The 21,279-nt window shown below is 32.9% G+C and overlaps 1 protein-coding gene across 1 annotated transcript; it reads left to right on the top strand.

Moving 5' to 3' along the window:
* The first annotated feature begins 6,451 nt into the window (after window positions 1-6,451).
* LOC114319070 (ferric reduction oxidase 2) lies at window positions 6,452-20,780 on the top strand. Its single transcript, XM_028266062.2, has 8 exons — window positions 6,452-6,718; window positions 9,097-9,199; window positions 9,520-9,711; window positions 10,226-10,460; window positions 16,359-16,686; window positions 17,543-17,786; window positions 19,139-19,845; window positions 20,407-20,780. The coding sequence occupies exons 1-8, from the start codon at window positions 6,514-6,516 to the stop codon at window positions 20,544-20,546; spliced, it is 2,154 nt and encodes a 717-aa protein (XP_028121863.2). The 5' UTR covers window positions 6,452-6,513; the 3' UTR covers window positions 20,547-20,780.
* The last annotated feature ends 499 nt before the right edge of the window (window positions 20,781-21,279 follow it).

Here is a 21,279-nt window from a genome sequence, read left to right as displayed (position 1 = left end):
CTCGAGAGGGAGTTGATTTAACTAACTCAAATTTTAAAATAATGTTGTTTTGAATTTTTTTTTTTTTTTTTCTCTTTTCTCTCTGAAATAGAGAGGTAAAAATGAAAAAGATGAAGATGATGAAGAGAGAGCTGGCGAATCGAGAGAGAGAGAGCATCAACATCAACAACAACAACAACAATACATCATCATCAACAACAACTAACAATCACCAAAAACAAAAAATGTAGAATCTGAAAGAAAAAAAATTTCAACAACACATCATTATCAACAACAACCAACAATCATCAACAAAACTTTTTTTTTTCTTTTTCCTTCATCTTCTATCCCTCTCATCCCATTAACACATCAGCAACATCAGATCTGTGTGTATACACAGATCTATACACATGCACACATATATGAGAGAGAGACACACACATCATCATCAACACTAGATCTGTATGTATACACAAATCTATATACACACACACATATGAGAGAGGCACATCATCATCAACACCAGATCTGTGTGTATATACAGATTTATACACACATATCTATATATATATGGAAAAATGCCTAACACCCCCAGTGGGGGTCACTGGGGGTCGCCCCTGATAGGTTGAAAATTTTTTTTTTTTTTTTTTTTTTTTTTTTTTTGAATTCCACCCAACGGCAGTGTGCCACCTGCCACTGGGGGTCACTGGGGGTGCCCCCAGCTGGGGGTCTGTAGCATAGCCCATATATATGAGAGGAAGAGAGAGCCACCTACCGGCGTCACCATTACCGTATTCTCTGTGTATATACACAGATCTGTGTGTGTATTCTCCTTCTCATTCTTCTCTTCCTCCTCCTTCTCTTCATATTTTCTCATTCCTCTCTCTCTCTCTCTCTCTCTCTCTCTCTCTCGTGCGCGCGCGCACGCACATCTTATCTCTTTCTTCTGTCTGTTTCAGAGAGGAGAGGGGAAAAAAAATACCCAAAACGATGTCGTTTTGTGTATTCGAGCCACTTCGGGTCAATTTTTTTCGAGCTACGAAGTATTATTCATCATTGAAAATATTTTAGATTTGGTATAGTGAGCATATACAATGGTGTCGTTTGGTGACACTTACGTTTTCAGTTTTCTGTTTATATTTACAAAAATTTAAAAAAACTCAAATAAAAACTTGTTTGATAAAATTTTTAATTTATAAATCAGTGGTCTCAATTTATAAATGGGGCCAAAAAATGAAAACACAAAAAATGTGTTTCCATTTTGAGTTTTTTTTTTTTACCACCCAACAATAGCCACCACCCGTCACTAGCCACCACCCGTCACCATTTTCTACCACCGTCTTCCGCCACCACCACCCACCACCCACCTGCCACCACCACTCACCACCCACCTGCCACCACCACCCACCCACTACCCACCCCTCGTCGTCGCTGCCGCCACCACTACCACCACCACCACCACCTACCTGCCATCCACCCGCCACCACTAACCACTCGCCACTATCATCTCCGCCACCTACTTGCCACCACCACTCACTTGCCACCACCATCCACTACCAGCCACCCACCACCACCCACTACCACCACCACCACCACTACCATCACCCACCACCCATCCGCCACCCACCACCCACTACCACCAACAATCCACCACCACTCACTCGCTACCACCTACCACCCGCCACCGTCACCCACCTAACCACCACCACCCGCCATCCGCCACCCACCTGCCACTGCCACCACCACCCGCTACCCACCACCATCACCACCACCACCACCACCCACTCGCTACCAACCACCACCCGCCACTGTCACCCACCCATCCACTACCACCACCCGCCACTTACTCGCCACCACCAATCACCATCCGCCACGCACCTGCCACTGCCACCACCACCCGCTACCCGCCACCATCACCATCACCACCCACTCGTTACCACCCGCCACCGTCACCCACCCACCCACTACAACCATTCGCCACTTACCCGCCACCACCACTCGCCATCCGCCACCCACCTGCCACCACCACCACTCACCACTCGCCACCACTACCACCACTACTACCCACCACCCGCCATCGTCACCCACCCACCACCACCGCCGCCTACTACCACCAGCTACCCACCACCAACTGTCACCACTTTCCACTCCCGTCTTCCGCCGCCACTTGCCATTTCTCACTCTTTTTTATATTTTTAAAATTTTTTAAACATTTTATCAATTATTACCAAACGCGTTTGTAGTTTATATTTTTTTAAAAATAAACAAAAATAAACAAAAATTAAACAAAAATCAGTTTATAAAATTTTTGTAAATATAAACTGAAAACGTAAACGTTACCAAACACACCCAATGTGTTTTAAGTTTGGATCAGTAAAGATAGGTGTACAAAATTTGTATACAAACATCTATCAAGAAATATATGTAACATTGCTCGAGTTTGGAAATTTGATAGGTTAATGCTAAGTGTTCCCCTAAAAAAAAATAAATAAATAAATAAATAAATAAATAAATTGATAAGAAAATTACTTAGAGCACCTCCAACGATGTATCAAATTTTTCATCAAATTTGAGTAAAAGTTTCATTTGGTATCAAGTGTTCTAACAGAGATTTTTGAAACTTCATTAGAACACCAGTTGACCAGGCGAACGACCAGGAGAAGGTCCAGCCGATTGACCGGCCAATGTAAATTTTTCACACTTTTTTGCCTTGAGGTGATCATCCAAGAGGTCAACTTGGGGGTCAACCGGTTAGTGTAATTTTTTCACAAATTTTTGCCTTGAGGTGGTTATCTGGGAGACTTTCGGAGGGACATTTGGTAGTGAAAATCAAATGGTTATAAATAGTAATTTGATGAAAGGCACATTGGTACTCAGTTTAATGAAAGAAAAGTGAAATCCTAGATTTGATATCGGTTTGATGAAACCGTTGGAGCTGAAAAAAGAATCATTTTTCATCAAATTCAAATTTGATGATAAGTTTGATACATCGTTGGACATGGTCTTATAGAATGAAAATTTATGATTGGGATTTAATTAGTATATTTTAAAATTCATGTATAGACTATGTAGGGGGATTCAAGGTTAGGAAAGTGATTAGAGAGACAAAACTATGTTAATGGTCCAAGAATAGTGGAATGGCTGGAGAATAAGCAGCAGCAACTGTTTGGGAAGTTGGAGAGTGAGCAACTGGGTGAAGGTAAAGCAGGTAGTTCAAGAAGAAGACAATGGCAGTGCACAAATGGGCAGCATCTCTCCCAAATCTCCAAAATATTCTCCTTTGAACCTTGGAAAATGGGTCCTATTTATAGGCTTTTCCTTGGTGCCAAGAGGACACTAAGTGGCCAAATAGAAAGAAGACATGTGTTCTAGAGGATCACATGGAATATTCTGCCTTGAGCCACCAGGCTGAAGGTGCCACGTGTCACTCTACTCAGTTCTATTTGGCCAATACATGCATTCTCAGGACTCTATTAACCTGCTATCAGCTATGTTTGTGTCTACCTCAGCGAAACCTCCACTTCTTAGCCACCTAATTACAAACTCCCCAGCTTCCTAAGGCGAAGGCCACAACCAAGCCTATTATCAGCCATGCTGTGCCTTAGTACCAAGCCTAAGAAGGCTTCCTTAGTCCTGTCTATGCGACTAAGGCAAGTCCATGACCTGGGTAATGGAAATGGAGTCCCTTATGCTCGAGCTACCCTGCTCCCATCTTCGTGGGATCGCCGTGGTAAGCTGGTATCTCTAGGCCTGCTATCAGCTCCAACCAGTAAGTCTTGGAGCCTGCTATCAGCGCCAAGTTAAATGAACTTTGGGGCCTGCTATCAGCGCCAAGCATTAGCCTCTACTTGCAGAGGGAAGCCCCTCTCAAAGGCTGCTATCACCTTGGCAGGATATTCCCTCTGCAACTTAGTTGCTACGGTCGTAGTTGTTGCAATAACCATTTCCCGCGACGAGTTCAGACAGTAGGACTAACAATATTAGAGATGGTGGCGCCAACAGAATGCCTCTGTAACATAGGCGCAGCAAGTGTTGCTTCTGCAACTTAGTTGTCTCGGCTTTTTCTTTCCCTCAACAACTTCGGATAACGGCGAAACCGAAGATATTAGCAATGGCAACACTGAGGCAAAGTGCCTCAGCAACTTTCTCACTGCATGTGTTGCCTCTGCAACTTGACTTAGGCATTTTCTTTCGTGGAGACTGTTTGGACCCTTGGCAGGTCGAACCTGCTTCGGCCCACTATTGGCCCAGTTCCCTTGGGCTTTAGTCCATGCTCCTTCAGTCATTCCTGATCGGCTTAAAAGGGAGACCTCAGCGCTTAGGTCCATACTTAATTTGGGATTTAATTTCTAACCCTCTACAAACTAAATCTAAACTACACATTAATATTGCTAGATAAAATTATGCTTGAAAAATCTAAATATGTAATATTGCTCTTTGTGATTTATTTGTAGAGGAAAAAAAGAAGTAACAAATAATTTATTTATTTACTTTTCTTTCACTCATTTTTTCCTTCTTCTTTAAATTTAAGATTTAAATACAATCGATCCAAATATAATCTTATTATAAGTAGATATTGTCGTGTTATTGACAAATGGAATGTTAAGAATAACGTTGGTGAAAAACCATTTGGTTGATTAGGAGAGAGAGACAGAGTTGGTCTTGGTTGCCTGGTTTTCTTCGCAATTTTTTTTTTTTTTGTTCTTAATAAAACTTGAGAGAATGATGTCATATTCAATATTTATTTAAGTTCCAAATGACTCCAATTTTATTCATTTTTCTTCTTCTCATTATTTCTTCTACTAATGTTATTGTTGTATATGTAGATTTACTTTCCATTAGTTTCGAATTTCGATCAATATTAAGATTTTGAAATATCAACTCATACTATTTAATGTTAACAATTATGGTAGAGACCACTAATTTTGTGGCTTTAAACCCACCACTAATAAGGTGGAAAAGCAAAAAAAATAAAAATAAATAAAAAAATAGACACAACACATAACGTGGCCACTGCCACATCATTAGTGGTAGCTCTAATTAGAGTTTTCACTCATTTTCCTAATGTTAATATATATTATAAAAATTAATATATCTCGATATTATTATTTAAAGAGAAAAATTAGGGATTATGAAAAAAAATTTATGAAAAATGAACAAGAAAGATTTATGATCTTTAGATTACATTGATTAGTATGTGGTGCTTTATTATAAGTGTAATATAGGAATTACAAAAATTTCATAATTATTTTCATAAATTTTTTTTTATAATACCTATCTTGGTTGTTATTTAAAATCACGTTTTTTTATAAACAGTTACCCACACAATGAAAGCGCGCTTAAACCCTCCGCATGACGTGCAAATGTTGCATGACCCATGTAATCATCGAAAGTAAACCCTGCCTCGTGTCCAAAGTTGCCAACAACATATAGTTGACTTCTACATATAGTATCAACTTGCAAATTCCCTCCTCGAAATATTAACATTCTTTTTTTATTTTTTTATTTTTAGATAGTGAAATATTAGCATGCTAATCTGATTTAAAAAAACTATAATTATAGATCTATCAAATAAAATAAAATAAAATTTACAATCTAGGATTAAGATTTATTCATGGAAGGCTCTACAATAATAAAATTAAGGAGGACTTACATATAAATTCTAATAGATGGATTTATTGTCAAATTGGTCTTATGATAATTAATGGTGTTTTTCATCAAACATTATTAAAAAACGTTACTAATTGTTAATTTTCAACGACAGTTTAAAAATTGTGTCACAAAAAATGTCACTAATTATAAGTCAAAAAGTGCACTTATTTAGATCGTTCCGAATAACTCCTAAAAACTCGTCACAAAAAAAGTCACTAATTGCAAGTTTTAGAGACAATTTATAAAAACCGTAACAAAAAAAATCATTAATTATCAATTTTAGCGACATATGCAAAAATTTGTCACAAAAAATTATTGTTAGCAACAATTTTATTATGATTTATTTTCAATAAGACTTTATGAAAATTAAGTCCAATTATTAGGACCTATTGGTAGTTTATCCTAAAATTAAATTTACACGCTGTATTTTAATTTCTGAATAAGTTTGTGATTTTCATTCATAGTTCTAATATAAGATTATTTGTACTAACATTATGGCTAGACATGAATCATGCTTCATTATATATAGCTCCCTACATATAATTCTTGATATATAAATAAAAGATATATACAAAATGATATGCTGAGCAATGAGCTTATTATTTTAAAAATAAAAACATTATCAAGACTATTGCAGAAATATTTATTATAGAAAATTCATTTGACTTAAAAATTATGTGACTTGTACTGAGATTTTTTTTTTTTATTTTAAAACAAAGTACTCATTAAAATGGTATTTAATTATGAAGTACCATTATCACATTATTCTAATAACAAAATTTGATATATAAATTGTGTACGAATAGTATCTTCCATATATATATATATATAGGATCATTGCACTCACATTCATTAAGTAAGCTCTTGAAGAGAGAGAGAGAGATGGATTCAGTGGTGGTGAAGAGATCATCATCAGCTCCTTCTAATGGAGGAATGAATGACATGAGACGAGTGATGATGGTGGTAGTGATGGTAGTGTTTGTGGGTTATCTCTTCTTATGGGTCATGACTCCAACTAATCTCTATAGGCAGACATGGTTGCCTAAGATCGGAGCTGACACCAATTCAACCTTCTTTGGAACACAAGGTTTGATTTCATATATCCACCTATTTATCTATCTATCTATCTATCAATCTATCTGTATGTATATATTTATTAAAGATACTTAACATGATACTTGTGGGGGAAACTATTAAATATTCATGTAGTACCACGTGTTTGTACTCTCTTTTTTTTTTTTTTTTTGATCGACAAAGAAAAATTCCATTAAAAACATGAAATTAACAGATACAAGGAAAAAAAACGCATTGAGAGAGATTCAAAGAGTAAATACTCACTCTCCTACTACTGCTACTCGCGTTCTTATAACCAACTCCTTAACCTCGCAATTTAAAAAAAAAAAAAAAAAAAAAAAAAAAAACACTTGAGCCCCCTAAACCACAGCAACACACTGAAACAACCCACCTAAACCACAACTACTCACTCTTGGAACACCCCACGCCTGACTCAAACTCTTGATACACTCTTAAGCCCCACGCCTGATACACTCTTGAGCCCCATGCCTGATACACACTTGATGCACTGATACACACTTGAAACACTCAACCTCCATACTTGCCGGACACACAGACTCCTCCATTGCCGTCGAGGACCACCCGTGACCGAACCTCCTTTGCTTCATCTCTGAACATCGACAGCCTCTGAACATTTTGTTAACACTCTAAAATTAAACCCCTTTGCTTCCTTCACCTCTGAACCTCTGAACCTCCTTTGATTCCTTCTCCTCTTCTCCGTGACCCAAACATCACCCTCCATTGCAAATGCCTAGCTTTTTCTTGCTTCACTCTCCTCTTCAAGCTTAACCGAACACAAACACCGACCACCAAAGGATTGAACGGAAATCATCCCTCAAACTCCCACTTGCACGGAGCGCTCGAATGAAGATCCTAAACATCTCTGGATCCTCCACCCCTCAAACTCCCTCTCGCAGCGAAGTGCCCGAATGAATTTCCTGAACCAACCCACCCAAGGTCAACGCAAGGCCGAAGCTGAACACCAAGGCCGAAGCTGAAACACCAAGCAAAACCACCCAAGGCCGAGAAAAGAACCCACCAAACCCACCCAACAAAGCTTCCAAAACACCAACCCACAAAGCGAAGAAAGATCTAAAATCACCCAAGGGATAAACAGCTAAAAAACCCAAAAAAAACCAGAGAACACAAACAACCTAAACAAAAACGAAAGGACCCTAAACAAATCTAGAGGTTAGATTTGAAAAGGAAGAAAACTGGAAAACAAATGGGGGCTCAAGATTATTAGGAGAAAAACAACAGCACAAAGAGAGAAAGTTAGGCCAGCCAACCGCCATGGCCAAAGGCGGCGGCCGGCTGGCCAACGGTGAGGCCGAGATGGAGGTTTTTTAGAGAGAGAATTTTTAAAACGAGAGAGGGACCCTTTTTCTCCTTGTATTTGTTTCGCAACATACGTGTTTGTACTCCCTGACTAATTATCATTCAACATACCTCTCATATTTTTCAATCACCCAACACAATATTTTATCTACCTACATTTTCTACTAATCATAATATTACAGAATAGCACATGTCCATACTCCGAAATTACTGAATAATTATCCATATTTATGTCATGAAGTCCAGTATCCAAATCTTGTCTTTCCTGTTATTTTTGTCATTGTGTACTCATTTTGTTATCTCTATTCTCTCCATATGCGAAATAAGATTGCACGTGCATGAAATTGTTAGGTTGATATACACCGTTGTGTTCAAGTCTTAATAAATTCAGTTTTTGAACCAATTGACTTTAAAATATGCATATATATATATATATATATATAACCCGTAAGTATATAGTATGTATTTCTATTTAAAGTGATGTGAATTGAAGGCTATTCAAAATTTTAGTTCCATTCATATGCCTTGCATGAGATGAGCCTGTCCCCAAATCTTCTTATCCTCCGGACTGAAAACATCTATATCCATTGAATTATGTCTTTATGTTTTATATTAAGGCTCCGTTTGTTTTGACGTAAAATGTTTTTGTTAAAAATATTTTATTTATTTTTTATTATTTGGTTGAACAAAAAACAAGTAAAATATTTTTGTATCATTTTCTTAAAAATGACTTATCTTTAAAAAATTAGGTAAGTCAATTTTTATAAAGTTGACTCTCACTCACTACCTTTTTAACACATTTAATCTTTCAAATAAATATTTTAGCTCACTAAAAAATCATAAATAACACTTTATTGAATCAAAATTTCTCTTTTAAGTAATAAAATGTTTTTGTTTCAAGTGTCAACCTAAAAATATTTTTTTCTATATAAAATCAATTTACAAAAAAAAATATTTTTTATATAAAGTAATTTACGACAAAACAAGCGGAAGCTAGATATCTTTTGCATCTTCCTTGTAAAATATTAACGTGCCAAAATCTGTATGTGACAGGTACAACAATTTTGCTATACACATTCCCCATTCTCTTCATTGCGGTCTTGGGCTGTGTGTATCTCCATTTGGGCCAAAAAGATGGTTCTAACAACATAGAAAGGTTCATATATCGAACTATTTTTAATGCCATAATCATTTTTTTTTTTTTTCATTTTTTTACGTCTCATCTTAAATTCTCTCCTTTGTAAATTTCAGAAATGGCGTGTACCCAAAAAAAATATTTTAAAAAATATTTTTTTTTTAATATATGATGTATGTTTAAACTTGATATGGTATATTTGGCACATTTTAAATTCTAAACACTTTTTTTGAATATTTTTTGGGTACATAGCATTATTACTATATGAATTATGATAATATTGAAAACCTCCTCAAATTTTATTTATTTATTTCTTATTATTATTTTTGGGCAATCAACAGCAATGGAAAAAAACATAAACTATCCATATGGAAGAGGCCAGTGATCATCAAAGGGCTAGGGATTGTTTCAATAATAGAGCTAGCTTTCTTTGTGATGTTCATAGCTCTCTTGGTTTGGTCTTTCTCAACTAACTTGCGGGTCAGCTTTGCCGAGATCACCCCACAAACAGCAGCGGACAACGGCGAGAAAGTGTACGAAATTCGTAATTTATTGCACCAATTATACATACAAATAGAGATGCAAACAAATCAAGTTATTTATGTATTGAGTTGACTCGAGCCAAGCTCAATCTTGTCAAACATTAAATACGAGCTAAAGTTTGAGCTCAATTCTTTAAGTTCTACTCAACCTGAGCTTGAGTTCTAGCTCGATTAATTTTTTTATAAGCTGGGCTCAAATACTCAAACACTCAACTTGACTCAACTCGAGTTGTTAGCAACCCTCTATGCACAATAACAAAAAATAAAAATAAATAAAATAAAAATAAATCTTTTAAAATAAGTGCACAAAATGTAATGTTGCTAATATTGCATGCACCTTGGATGTGATCCACATCTGTTAGAATGAATATAGTGTTACCAACAATTAATCTATTCACTCTCTTATAATAATAAAAAAATAAAAGAAATTATGTATGTATTTATAGCATTGCTGTTACTTAAATTAGGCCTTACAAATTGAGGTGGTGGTGGTTTTGGCTTGCAGGTGGGAATCGAAGTTGGACACCACAGCTGTAATGCTAGGGGTTGTGGGAAACATATGTCTTGCATTTCTGTTTTTTCCAGTCAGCCGCGGCTCAGCGGTTCTACCACTCTTCGGCCTCACCTCCGAGGCCAGTGTCAAGTATCATATATGGCTTGGTCACATTGCCATGACTCTCTTCACTGCTCATGGTGTTTGCTTCTTCGTCTATTGGTCTGTCACTCATCAATTATCTGAGGTAATTTAATTTTTAAAGTATTTTTAATGCTTATTATTAGAATTTACTAATATTTATAAATGGGTTTATTTCACTTTTATTTCTTAAATTATCACTATTTTCTCTATTCCAACCTTACAACTTTCAATTTTATCTATTTTAGTTTTTTTAATTTTAGTTCACGTGATCAAATTGAAGACGGTTGTACAAATCAGTAACAATTAAAACTTAATTTGAGAAATAAAAATTATTATTCAAACATTAGTAACAGTTTAAGCTTGATTTGATCAGTAAAATAACTATTTTAAATTGTAAACAACGTAACTCAAACAACGAAAACACTAATATACCAACAAATATATGAATTAGATACAAGCAAATATATGTAGAAACTCATAAAAAATATATTGGATTCTCAAAGGGCATGTGAGCCCTACAGTAAACCCTACAATTGTGGGGTCTATATAATCCCTCATTAAAAAAACAGACTGCAACTTCTTATTTGTCATAACTTAAAAAAGTCAAAAAATTACTATTCTATTTAAGTCATATCAAGGTATTTAAGTCGCATTACCTCTCTATCATATCACTTCAAACCCAACTCATATCCAACTTATATTTCATAAAAAATTAAAAAATACACTTATTTAGATCATTCCAAACCATCTCTTAATTCCATCCATCCATCAATTTTGTAACTGAATTGGGCCTAACATTCCATGAGGCCCACCAGGGTCCATACAGTCAACTGGTTGTATGTATCTTTGTGCAACCCCAACTGATGGCGGTGTTTGGGGAGGATTTTTTTTGGGATTTTTTGGGTTTTTTTTTTATTAAAAGATAAATTGGCTACAAAGTTAAAAAAGTAAATCCAAACAAAATGTCACATCAAATCCTATAATCATTTCACTTTTTCTCTTACAAATATCACATTCAACCACAAAAAAAAACTCAACTATCTTCCCAAACACAAAAGAAAAATTCTCTAATAATATCTTACAACTAAAAAAATTTACAAAAAAACTCACTTCCCAAACACTCACAAAACTATAGTAAGGCTTTATTTCAAATGTGTAAAAATAAGACGTATATTATTTTATTTAGGTTATAATTATTTTATTTGAGTTATATTATCTTTTTATTACATCATTTCAAATATAACTAATATTTTATATATTTTTTTATAAAAAAAAATATATATTAATTTGGTACTTCCCAAACAACCCTTAGGCTAGAATTGAGTAATAAGATTATGATAGTATATTACCTTTTTTAACTTTTTTTTTTAACAGAATTATGATAGTATTAACTGATTGAGATTAACGTCTCATTTGGCAACTTATTTTATGACAAAAAAGACAAAAAGTATATTAAAAAAAAATCACTAAAAAAAGTTAAAAAGGCTATGTTTTGGCCAGTTGGTTTTGGACTAAAATAGTTACAAAAGATAAAATAAATTAAAAGTCAATAAGACAAAATCTCACATCTAAACTAAAATTATTTCATTTTTTTTCACAAAAGTCAAAAAATCTATTCCAAACGAGACTTTTTAACCGAGGCTAAAATAACTAAAAAGTCAACTCATATTCCAAACGAAGGCAAACTAAGGCTAAGGTCTCATTTGGAAACATACTATTTTAGTAACTTTTTGACTAAAATATGAGATAAAAAAAAACTAGTACGTTTGTGATAATTTTTTGATTTTTTACGAAAAGATGTGCAAAAAGTAAAGAAAAAATGAAATATTTGATTTTTTTATATAAGTTGTTAACTTTTTTGATTTTTTAGTGACCTTTTGAGTTTTAAGCTAAAAAGTGATGTTGCCAAATGAGGCTTAAGTTTGTGAATCTCCTACATTAGTCGAAAAATCAAAAAATTATCAAAAAACCAAAAACCAAAGAATTATACCAAAAAATCAAATATTCATTTTCTTTTCTACTTTTTGCTTGTTTTTTTCGTAAAAAAATCAAAAAATCATCCCAAACATTTTAATTTTTTTCACCTCATATTTCAACTAAAAAATTTAAAAAATTACTAAAATAACTTATCCTTAAAACAACACTTAAAAAGCCATTAAAAGAAAAAGGATAAACATCTCAATAATTCACAATTTTCGATACAATTAAATAAAATAAAAAAATCATTTTCAAAAACATTACTAATTTTTTCTCTCATAAACCACCCCCCCCCCCCCCAACCCAAAAAAAAAAAGACTTATTAACCTGTGCCCTAGGAATGTAATTAATAATTGTAACTGTCTCCATTTGTATGGAAAATATAAAATATAAGTAGAAATAAATATGGTAATTTTAAAAAACTGGGCACTTTTCTACATGGACAAAACTGCCCTCATTTTTAGGACAATGAAATTCACCCATTTATAATAGTCAATTATTTAATGTTTGTAGTGTCCGTTCAAATAAATAAAATCATTGTGTAATTAATCAAAATTAAAAAAAAAAACACAAAAAAAAAACATGTAAAGTATAAAATAAAAATAAAACATGTATCAAAATTAGAAGCTCCTATTGCATTATAAATTAAAAATAATAAAAATAAAATAAAATAATAGTACCCTCTTGAATAAAAAAAACAAAAAAATATTAATATTTCATTATAAATAAAAAATAAATTTATAAGTCACATACAATAATTTTTTTTTTAATTAGAAATCTTATTTAAGTCGAAACAATAATGTTATAATATCAACAACAATTAGGGGTAGGCGCGGGTCGGTTGCGGCCACGGAACCTCCAATCCGTCATCCGTCTGCCAAATTGGTGGATTGGAGAAAATCAATCCATATCCGTCTGCCAATCCGACGGATGTGGATTGAGCGAATTAACGGTTTGGCGGATGGATGCGAATCGGTTTAGCAGTTTCAAATTTTATAAATTTTCAACATAATTCAACTTGTGCACTTCCTGAAAAAAGAAGAAAAAAGTATTACAGTCAATGACTTAAAAAAATATTACCATCACTGCATGTCTCATCCAAAGCAAAAAAGTTTGAAACTTTAGAATATCACAATCACTGCATGCCTTATCCACATACTACAATCGCAGCATGCCTCATCCACATAAAGTATTACAATCTATGATTCTTAAAATATAAAAACAATTCAAACCACCAAAACTATGAACAGAGCAATAGTAGAGATTGTATGTCTCTGTATTGTTACATCTATATTTGTTTTTGAAAATAAAAACCAACCAGCATATATCATATTTTTTATTTATTATTTTTAGAGATAGATTTAAAAATAAAAAAAATATAAATGTATAATACGTTTATTTTTTTCAATTTAAAAAAGATATTCAAGTTGAAAACTTTTTTTTAACAGAATATTTAAACTCTTTTTTAATTGAAAACAAAAACAGAATATTTAAACAAACTGAAAACACAAAGTCTTATAAATTACTAGGGGTGCTCGCGATTTGGCGGTTCGGTTGCGGCCAAAGGAATCTCAAATTCGCCATCCGTCTGCCAAATTGACAGATTGGAGAAAATCAATCCGCAACCGTAAGCTCGTCATCACGGATCCGTCCAAAATGCGACGGATTGGTTCAATTCGGTCGGTTTTGGCGGATCGGTATATCCGCTGCTCACCCCTAACAACAACAACAAAAATTAATCCATTGATGCTATAATATTACAACAAAAAATAAAAATAAAAATACGTTTCAATTTATTTCAAAAAATAATAAATGAAATAAATAAAAATAATTTATTTAGAATTATATAATCACCGTATATGTTGTGAATTAAAAAAAATTATAAATATAATAAAATAAAATAATGGAAGGGAAGTTAAAGGATGAAATTGAAGGAAATACAAAAGGGGTATTTTAGTCTATGTAAAAAAAATTCTTTGATCCCAATAACTTTAAAAGCTTTTACTGTTTTCTATACAAAATAGAATAGAATTAATTATACTTCATTTAATGCTTTATTAATATATGCTCATGTTAACAAAAATAAAAATAAAAATTACTTCCTAAAGAATGCCTAAATCTATGATATTACGTAAAAATGCTCATTAAATAAAAGCTGCCTCTATTATTTTTTAAACTTGGGGCAAAACGGTCTTTTCACACTCAATCCGTGGGATTGGATTAGCAATCCTAATCCCTTCACAGATGGGAAATTTAGCCAAAATCTTGTTATTGGACTCTTATTTTGTGAAAATAACAACTCAATTTATTTAGGTCATGGGATTGGACTATTAGTTCTACCGGACTAATAGTCTATTGTTTATTTCAAAAGTTTTACTCCGGACTATTAGTCTCATATTTGTGAGACTATCCTATCCTATAGGAGGGTGGGATAGAAACCATGGGATAACTCATCCCATGAGATTAGCCAATGAAATTATATTTTTGCCCTATAGTATTTAATTATGTATTATATTTAGTAAAATTCAAAAAAAAATTTAAATGTCTCAATTTAAAAATAAAATAATTTTATTTAATTTTTATTTTTGTTTTATTTATTTAATTTTTTAAAATATTTTTTGATAGATATTTTATTGATGTTTTATTTTAAAATTTTGTTTATATTTTATTTAATTTCATTATTAAAATTTTAATAGATGTTTTATTTTATTTCATTATTTAATTATTATTATTATTTAAAATAAATTTATTTAAAATTTTAATTAAAAACAACATATATTTTTATTTATATTTAATTTATTTAATTTTTAAAAAATAAATTTATTTAATTGTGCAAAAAATAAAATAAAATAAATTTTTATTTAATCTAGTTAGAAATAATTAAAATATTAAAGTTATGTTTAATATTGCTATTAATTAGTAAATAATTGAAAAGGATAAAATAGTCATTTGAGAATTTATCCTTTTCCATAATATCTCAAACAAACATTGGATTCACTAAAAATAGTTCAATCCAGACATCTAATCTCATGACTAAATAAGCATATGATACAAATCCAGTCCAACTAAATAGTTTGGGGACAATGTATCCCAAGACTAATAGTCTGATGGATTACAATCCTCCCTTATCCAGTCCGTCCAAACAAACACACCCTCATTTGATAGATCTTGATGAGAAGATTTTAACAATATTAATTTATTAAAAACCAACATTTACATCAAAAGTTATATTATTTTCAAATTTAATATTTCGGTAATAGTGGTATGTGTTGGATTTTTTAAGAAATTTTTTTTTAGTAATGTTAGAGATTCCAAAAATTCTATTAAATGTCTCACATATGTGTGGGACCCACACAATGTGGATCTCACACTCATGTGAAATATTTAGTAAAAATTTTGGTAGAATTTTTTTGTGCATGTCAGCATTAAAACTTTAATATGATGGGGTTTTCACCAAATCCCCCCAATGCTAATCCCATCATGTGGGGATTCAAAGGGATTGTTTGATACAACTTAAACGAACTGCTTATAACTTATTTTAATATGGAAGTCTATGTTAGATTATTTGGTGTAATTTTCACTTATAACTTATTGAACAGAAATAGTTTAGATAAGTTCAAAAAAAACTTGATTATCTAAAAACTATAGAAGAATGATACTCTTTCCTTTTATTTTTCGATTATCAACTTTCAACATATAATAAATTTCACTAAAGCAAGCCCAGAGTATGATGGGACTACTAGTCCCATTTTGCCAACTAAACATGATTTATGTGTGGCCCATAGAATTACTAATTCAATCACCTTAGGTGATCAAACAAACATGACATCTAGCTTTAGAAATTGAGACATAAAATCACTATACAAAGTTCACCAAAAATCAGATTAAAATTAAAAATATGAAAAACAAAAAAGAAAATCAAAAATAATTTTCAAAAATTAAATCAAACTTTTAGAACTAATACAATTTCAATCAAAGAATCCATCCACTTCACTTGTCTATTGTTTTTGTTTTTGTTTTTCAGATGCTAAAATGGCCCAAAACTGATGTATCAATTGTAGCAGGGGAGATAGCTCTGTCATGTGGACTAGTCATGTGGGTGACAACCTTGCCAAAAATTAGGAAAAAGATGTTTGAGCTCTTCTTCTACACTCACCACCTCTACATCCTCTTCATCTTCTTCTTCATACTCCATATTGGCATCTCTTACTCTTGCATGATGCTCCCTGGTCTCTACCTCTTCTTTGTCGATCGCTTCTTGCGATTCTTGCAATCGCGAAGAGGGGTACGTTTAGTTTCTGCTCGAGTTCTGCCATGTGAAACTCTGGAACTTAACTTTTCCAAGAGCCAAGGTAAAGACAAATTAGCTACAATATTATGCCTTTCAAATAAAATACACATGTATAGTTTATAAATTTCTTTCTTTAAAATTTTGATTTGAATTAAATTGGTCTACTTTTAAATATAGTGTCTAAATCATTAATGAAATGATAATATGGTACACTCGAATTAAAGTATGTGTTCCGTGTTATTTTAGTCCCTAAATTCTTCTCTTTTTTTTTCAATTTATCAATTTCAATAATGATGAAGAAGCATAATACTATTGTGTTTAGGAATTAAATAAACAAAATTTTAAAAATTGGGACCAAAGCATACTTAACGACCGTATGTGTATTTTATTATTATTTCACTAATAATTTAGGACTTGGTTTGAAATTCGACTAGTTTGACTCAAATTGAAAAAAGAGTAATACAAAATGTTACTTTAAAAATACATATATGTATTTTTTTTTTTTTTTTAGTATTTCATTGATAATTTAGATTGTCGTATAAAATTGGATCAATTTGACTCAAATTGAAAACTTTAAGATAAAACCTAGATGATTAAAGTGATAGTTTATTTTATCCATGCTTTGGGCTAATCAAAAACTGTATTTAAATGCATAAGCATATGATTTGATAAAATTAATTATCAACACCTTATAAAAACGGTCCCTATTTATTCCCCGTCTCTCAAATCACTTCTCCACCCAATTTATTTTTTATAAATCTAATCATGTGCTCGAGAGGTAATCTGGGCAAGAAGACAAAGAAGAGTAGGAAAGAAGATCGTCATCCCATTTTACTATTTTTTTTTTTTTCTATATAAAAATTGTTTACTATCCCTCTAATTTAGTTTCTTATTTTTATTTTTATTTTTAAAAACAGGCTTGAGTTATACTCCAACAAGCATTGTGTTCATAAATGTGCCTAGCATTTCCAAGTTGCAGTGGCATCCTTTTACAATTAGTTCAAGCAGTAATTTGGAGAGTGAGAAGCTTAGTGTAATAATCAAAGGTGAAGGAAGTTGGTCTAAGAAGCTTTACCAAATGGTTTCATCACCTTCTTCTCTCGATCACCTTGATGTCTCCATTGAAGGACCTTATGGACCTTTCTCAATTGAGTTCCTAAGGTATGTATATGCTATAGATACAAGTCATGTACATATACACATTTGATCTCTCAGTCCCATTTGGTGCAGTTTCTTGGGGTAATTCTATTTGCACATCCTTATTTATTTATCTTAGTATACACCATTTACTCAACTTACACCATACATAAATTAAAACTTTTAATTTTATCTCTATACACATCAATAATTTTTAGATAATACTAAACTACACTCATCTTCTCCAACAAATCTTAACCCTAAACCTGCTAAAGCCACAATTTCAATAGCTCCTTATGTTTAAATCACAAATAGCTATAAACCGATAATAAAGTTGAATAGTACAATGCTATGTGCTTTCCTTATTCTGCAACATTCATCATACAACAATAAGAAATTTACCAATACACTTTATGGTCCTCGAAAACTACAAATACACAATAAAATAAAATAAAAAATGCTTTTCTGAACTTCTCTTGCTACCATTTTTTGATTCTCATCAAAAGTAATTTGAATATTTAAAGTAGGATCTTAACGTTAACAGTTAGGGAAGCCTTTGAGCATATTCCTTTCCTTCCATCAATCTTTCAAAGGTTTGGGTTGAGTTGGGAGGAAGGGAGGGAGGGAGGGAGGAGTGTGTTGGTAATTTGATTGAAGGATAGAAATGTAGTAAAAAAATTTAGAGAAAAGATGTGGACTGAGTTAATCAAGTGTGTGGAAATAGCATTTCTCAATTTCTTGTTAACAGAAAGTTGATCATCAAAAAATAGAAGCTAAAATCATTTTTCTACCAACTGCTCAATAATTAGTTTTTTTAAATTATTTAAGTTATCCTTTCCTAATAAGCTTAAAACAAAAGGTTACATCAAATATTTTGATACAAATTTCCAAAATTAAAAAGTCAGAAGCAACTCGATAAGATGCATCAAATGAAACCTCTAGACTTATTTGATATAGTTTATTCTAAGCTAAAAATTGAAAATCTACAAGCACAATTCCCTCAGTTTCAAAATAAATTTTTTTTTTCCAGCTTATTAAACTACTTTTACCACATGAGCAATAAACAAAAATTACAGCAAAAGTCTAAAAAAAAAATATATATATATATATACACATATAAGCAACACATTAAAACTGTAGCAAACACCACCTCTATATGTTTTGTATTGATGTATAGGTAAATAATGTTATACATAGTTTTTGTACAAAAAACTTTATATAAAATGATGCATCCTTATGTAGTCCTTGAATTTCAAGCCAAACTATCCATAATTATGACTCAAAATTATAATAATGTCACATTACTATATATAAATTTTTATAGATAAAATTTATATTTGTAAATCATTTTTCTTGGTGTATTGATAAAAATGCAGGCATGACACACTAGTGATGGTAAGTGGGGGCAGTGGCATCACCCCATTCATCTCAGTCATCAGAGAGCTCATCTTCGTGTGCGAAACACTGAAACTCAAGACTCCAAAGCTTCTTCTCATCACTTCATTCAAAAACTCCTCAGACCTCACCATGTTAGATCTCCTTCTTCCCATCTCCGGCACGCCATCTGAATACTCCAACTTCGATCTTCAAATTGATGCCTACGTGACACGAGAGAAAGAAGCGACTAGGATGAACCAAAAGCTCGTCCGAACAGTATGGTTCAAGCCTAGAGCCTCAGATTCACCTATCTCTCCAATTCTTGGCCAAAACAGTTGGATTTGGCTCGGTGTTATTGTGTCCTCTTCATTCATCATGTTCCTCCTCTTGATGGGTATTTTGACCCGGTATTACATATACCCGATTGATCATAACACTGATAATGTGTATTCACACTCATCAAGAGCTCTCTTGAACATGTTGCTCATATGCCTCTGCATAGCCATCACTGCTAGTGCAGCTTTTTACTGGAACAAGAAACAAGGTATTGGGGAGACAAACCAAGTTCAGAGCATGGAAGGGGCGACACCGGTGGCATCGCCGAACTCGTGGTTCTATAATGCAGATAGAGAATTGGAAAGCCTCCCACAAGAGTCAGTTTTTCAATCTATGAAAGTGCATTACGGCGAAAGGCCTGACCTAAAGAGTAAGTCATTCTTTGTCACAACAATTTGGTTGCTATTTATGGTTTTAAATACCAGCCAAAACGTACTACATTGGCTTGTGTGTATCAGGTTGGCATCTCAATACCGACATACAAGTGAGAATGAAAATTACATGTATGAGTTGATTTGCGGTACGCATATCACCTCATAGCCAATTCACATCTGATTGGTGTTCATAGTCATATGATTCGAAATTGCAGTACTAGAAGATGTAACGGTGATATCGGGAGTATTGGGTGATACGTATCAAAATTGGGTGTCGCAGTCATGAAATTTTAAAAATCATTAACAGAGTGTAGCAAAGTGTATCGGCCTATAACGGGATATAGCCAGTTTGGCAACTACAAAAATCTTTTTTGCCCATCTTGATTTTTAAAAATTCATAATCACGTCATCCGATTTCCAATTTGTATCATACTCCTAATACAATCATACCATGAATGATACCGATTCTTCTCTCGATGTTGCTATCTAAAACCGTGCTATCCTAACTCCTACTATTATTTTCTATGGTATTGGTCTTAACAACAATGTTGTTGCAGGAATATTGTTCGAGCGCAAAGAATCAAGAGTCGGAGTGCTTGTTTGCGGCCCCAAGAAGATGAGACATGAGGTTGCAAGCATATGTTCATCAGGCTTGGCAAAAAACCTGCATTTTGAGTCCATCAGCTTCAGTTGGTAAGTTTACTCAAGTGCAAAGAAGGGTTGTAGTACTTGAGAGTGAAATTTAACAGTTTGGCCCCAAAAACACTGTTCTGTTGCATTGTTGTTTGCCTTTTTTCTTCTTCAATTGTGAGTTTGAAATGTAAGTGTAAAGAGGAAGCCAATTCTTCCTTTCTTTGAATATGGAACACAAATAACAGGCTTTTGTAGAAAATTTCAAGGCAAAGGTTCATTTAAATTACAGCTAAACAAACCATGTTGTAGACGAAGAGCTTGAGCTCAACTCGTTCATAGTTTGTTTGAGTACAACTATACCGGAATGCATCACATACAACAATACATAAATTATTTCTGCTACATATATATACACATAAATATTTACAACAATTAGTATATATATACACACATATACATACAAATTTACAATTATTATGTATATATTTGTGTTTTTTCTTACAATGTCAGGACTACTCCATCAAGTTTGTTGAGTACCCAAAAAAAATGGAGTTACAAAACTTGAAGGTTGTGTTTGAATCATGAAATTGGGTAGGAATTTACAGAGTGAAAGCGAAAAGGTGGGTTAAATGTATTTATATTTCAAACACATTTTCCTTTTTCCTCTCTCTTTTCAGATCTCTATCCAAATCCATAATCGAAACATTGCTGAGCTGATCATAATCCATGGTAGTGAAGAGAATTTATGGCTTCAAAACAACTAATACAAAAAGTGTAATGGAAATTAGATAAACAAT

This window comes from Camellia sinensis, chromosome 5 (genome assembly GCF_055761805.1).
Source record: "Camellia sinensis isolate YWXY chromosome 5, ASM5576180v1, whole genome shotgun sequence".
NCBI lineage: Eukaryota > Viridiplantae > Streptophyta > Magnoliopsida > Ericales > Theaceae > Camellia > Camellia sinensis.
The sequence above is the reverse complement of the archived record's forward strand: the minus strand, read 5'-3'. Positions and strand labels throughout refer to the sequence as shown.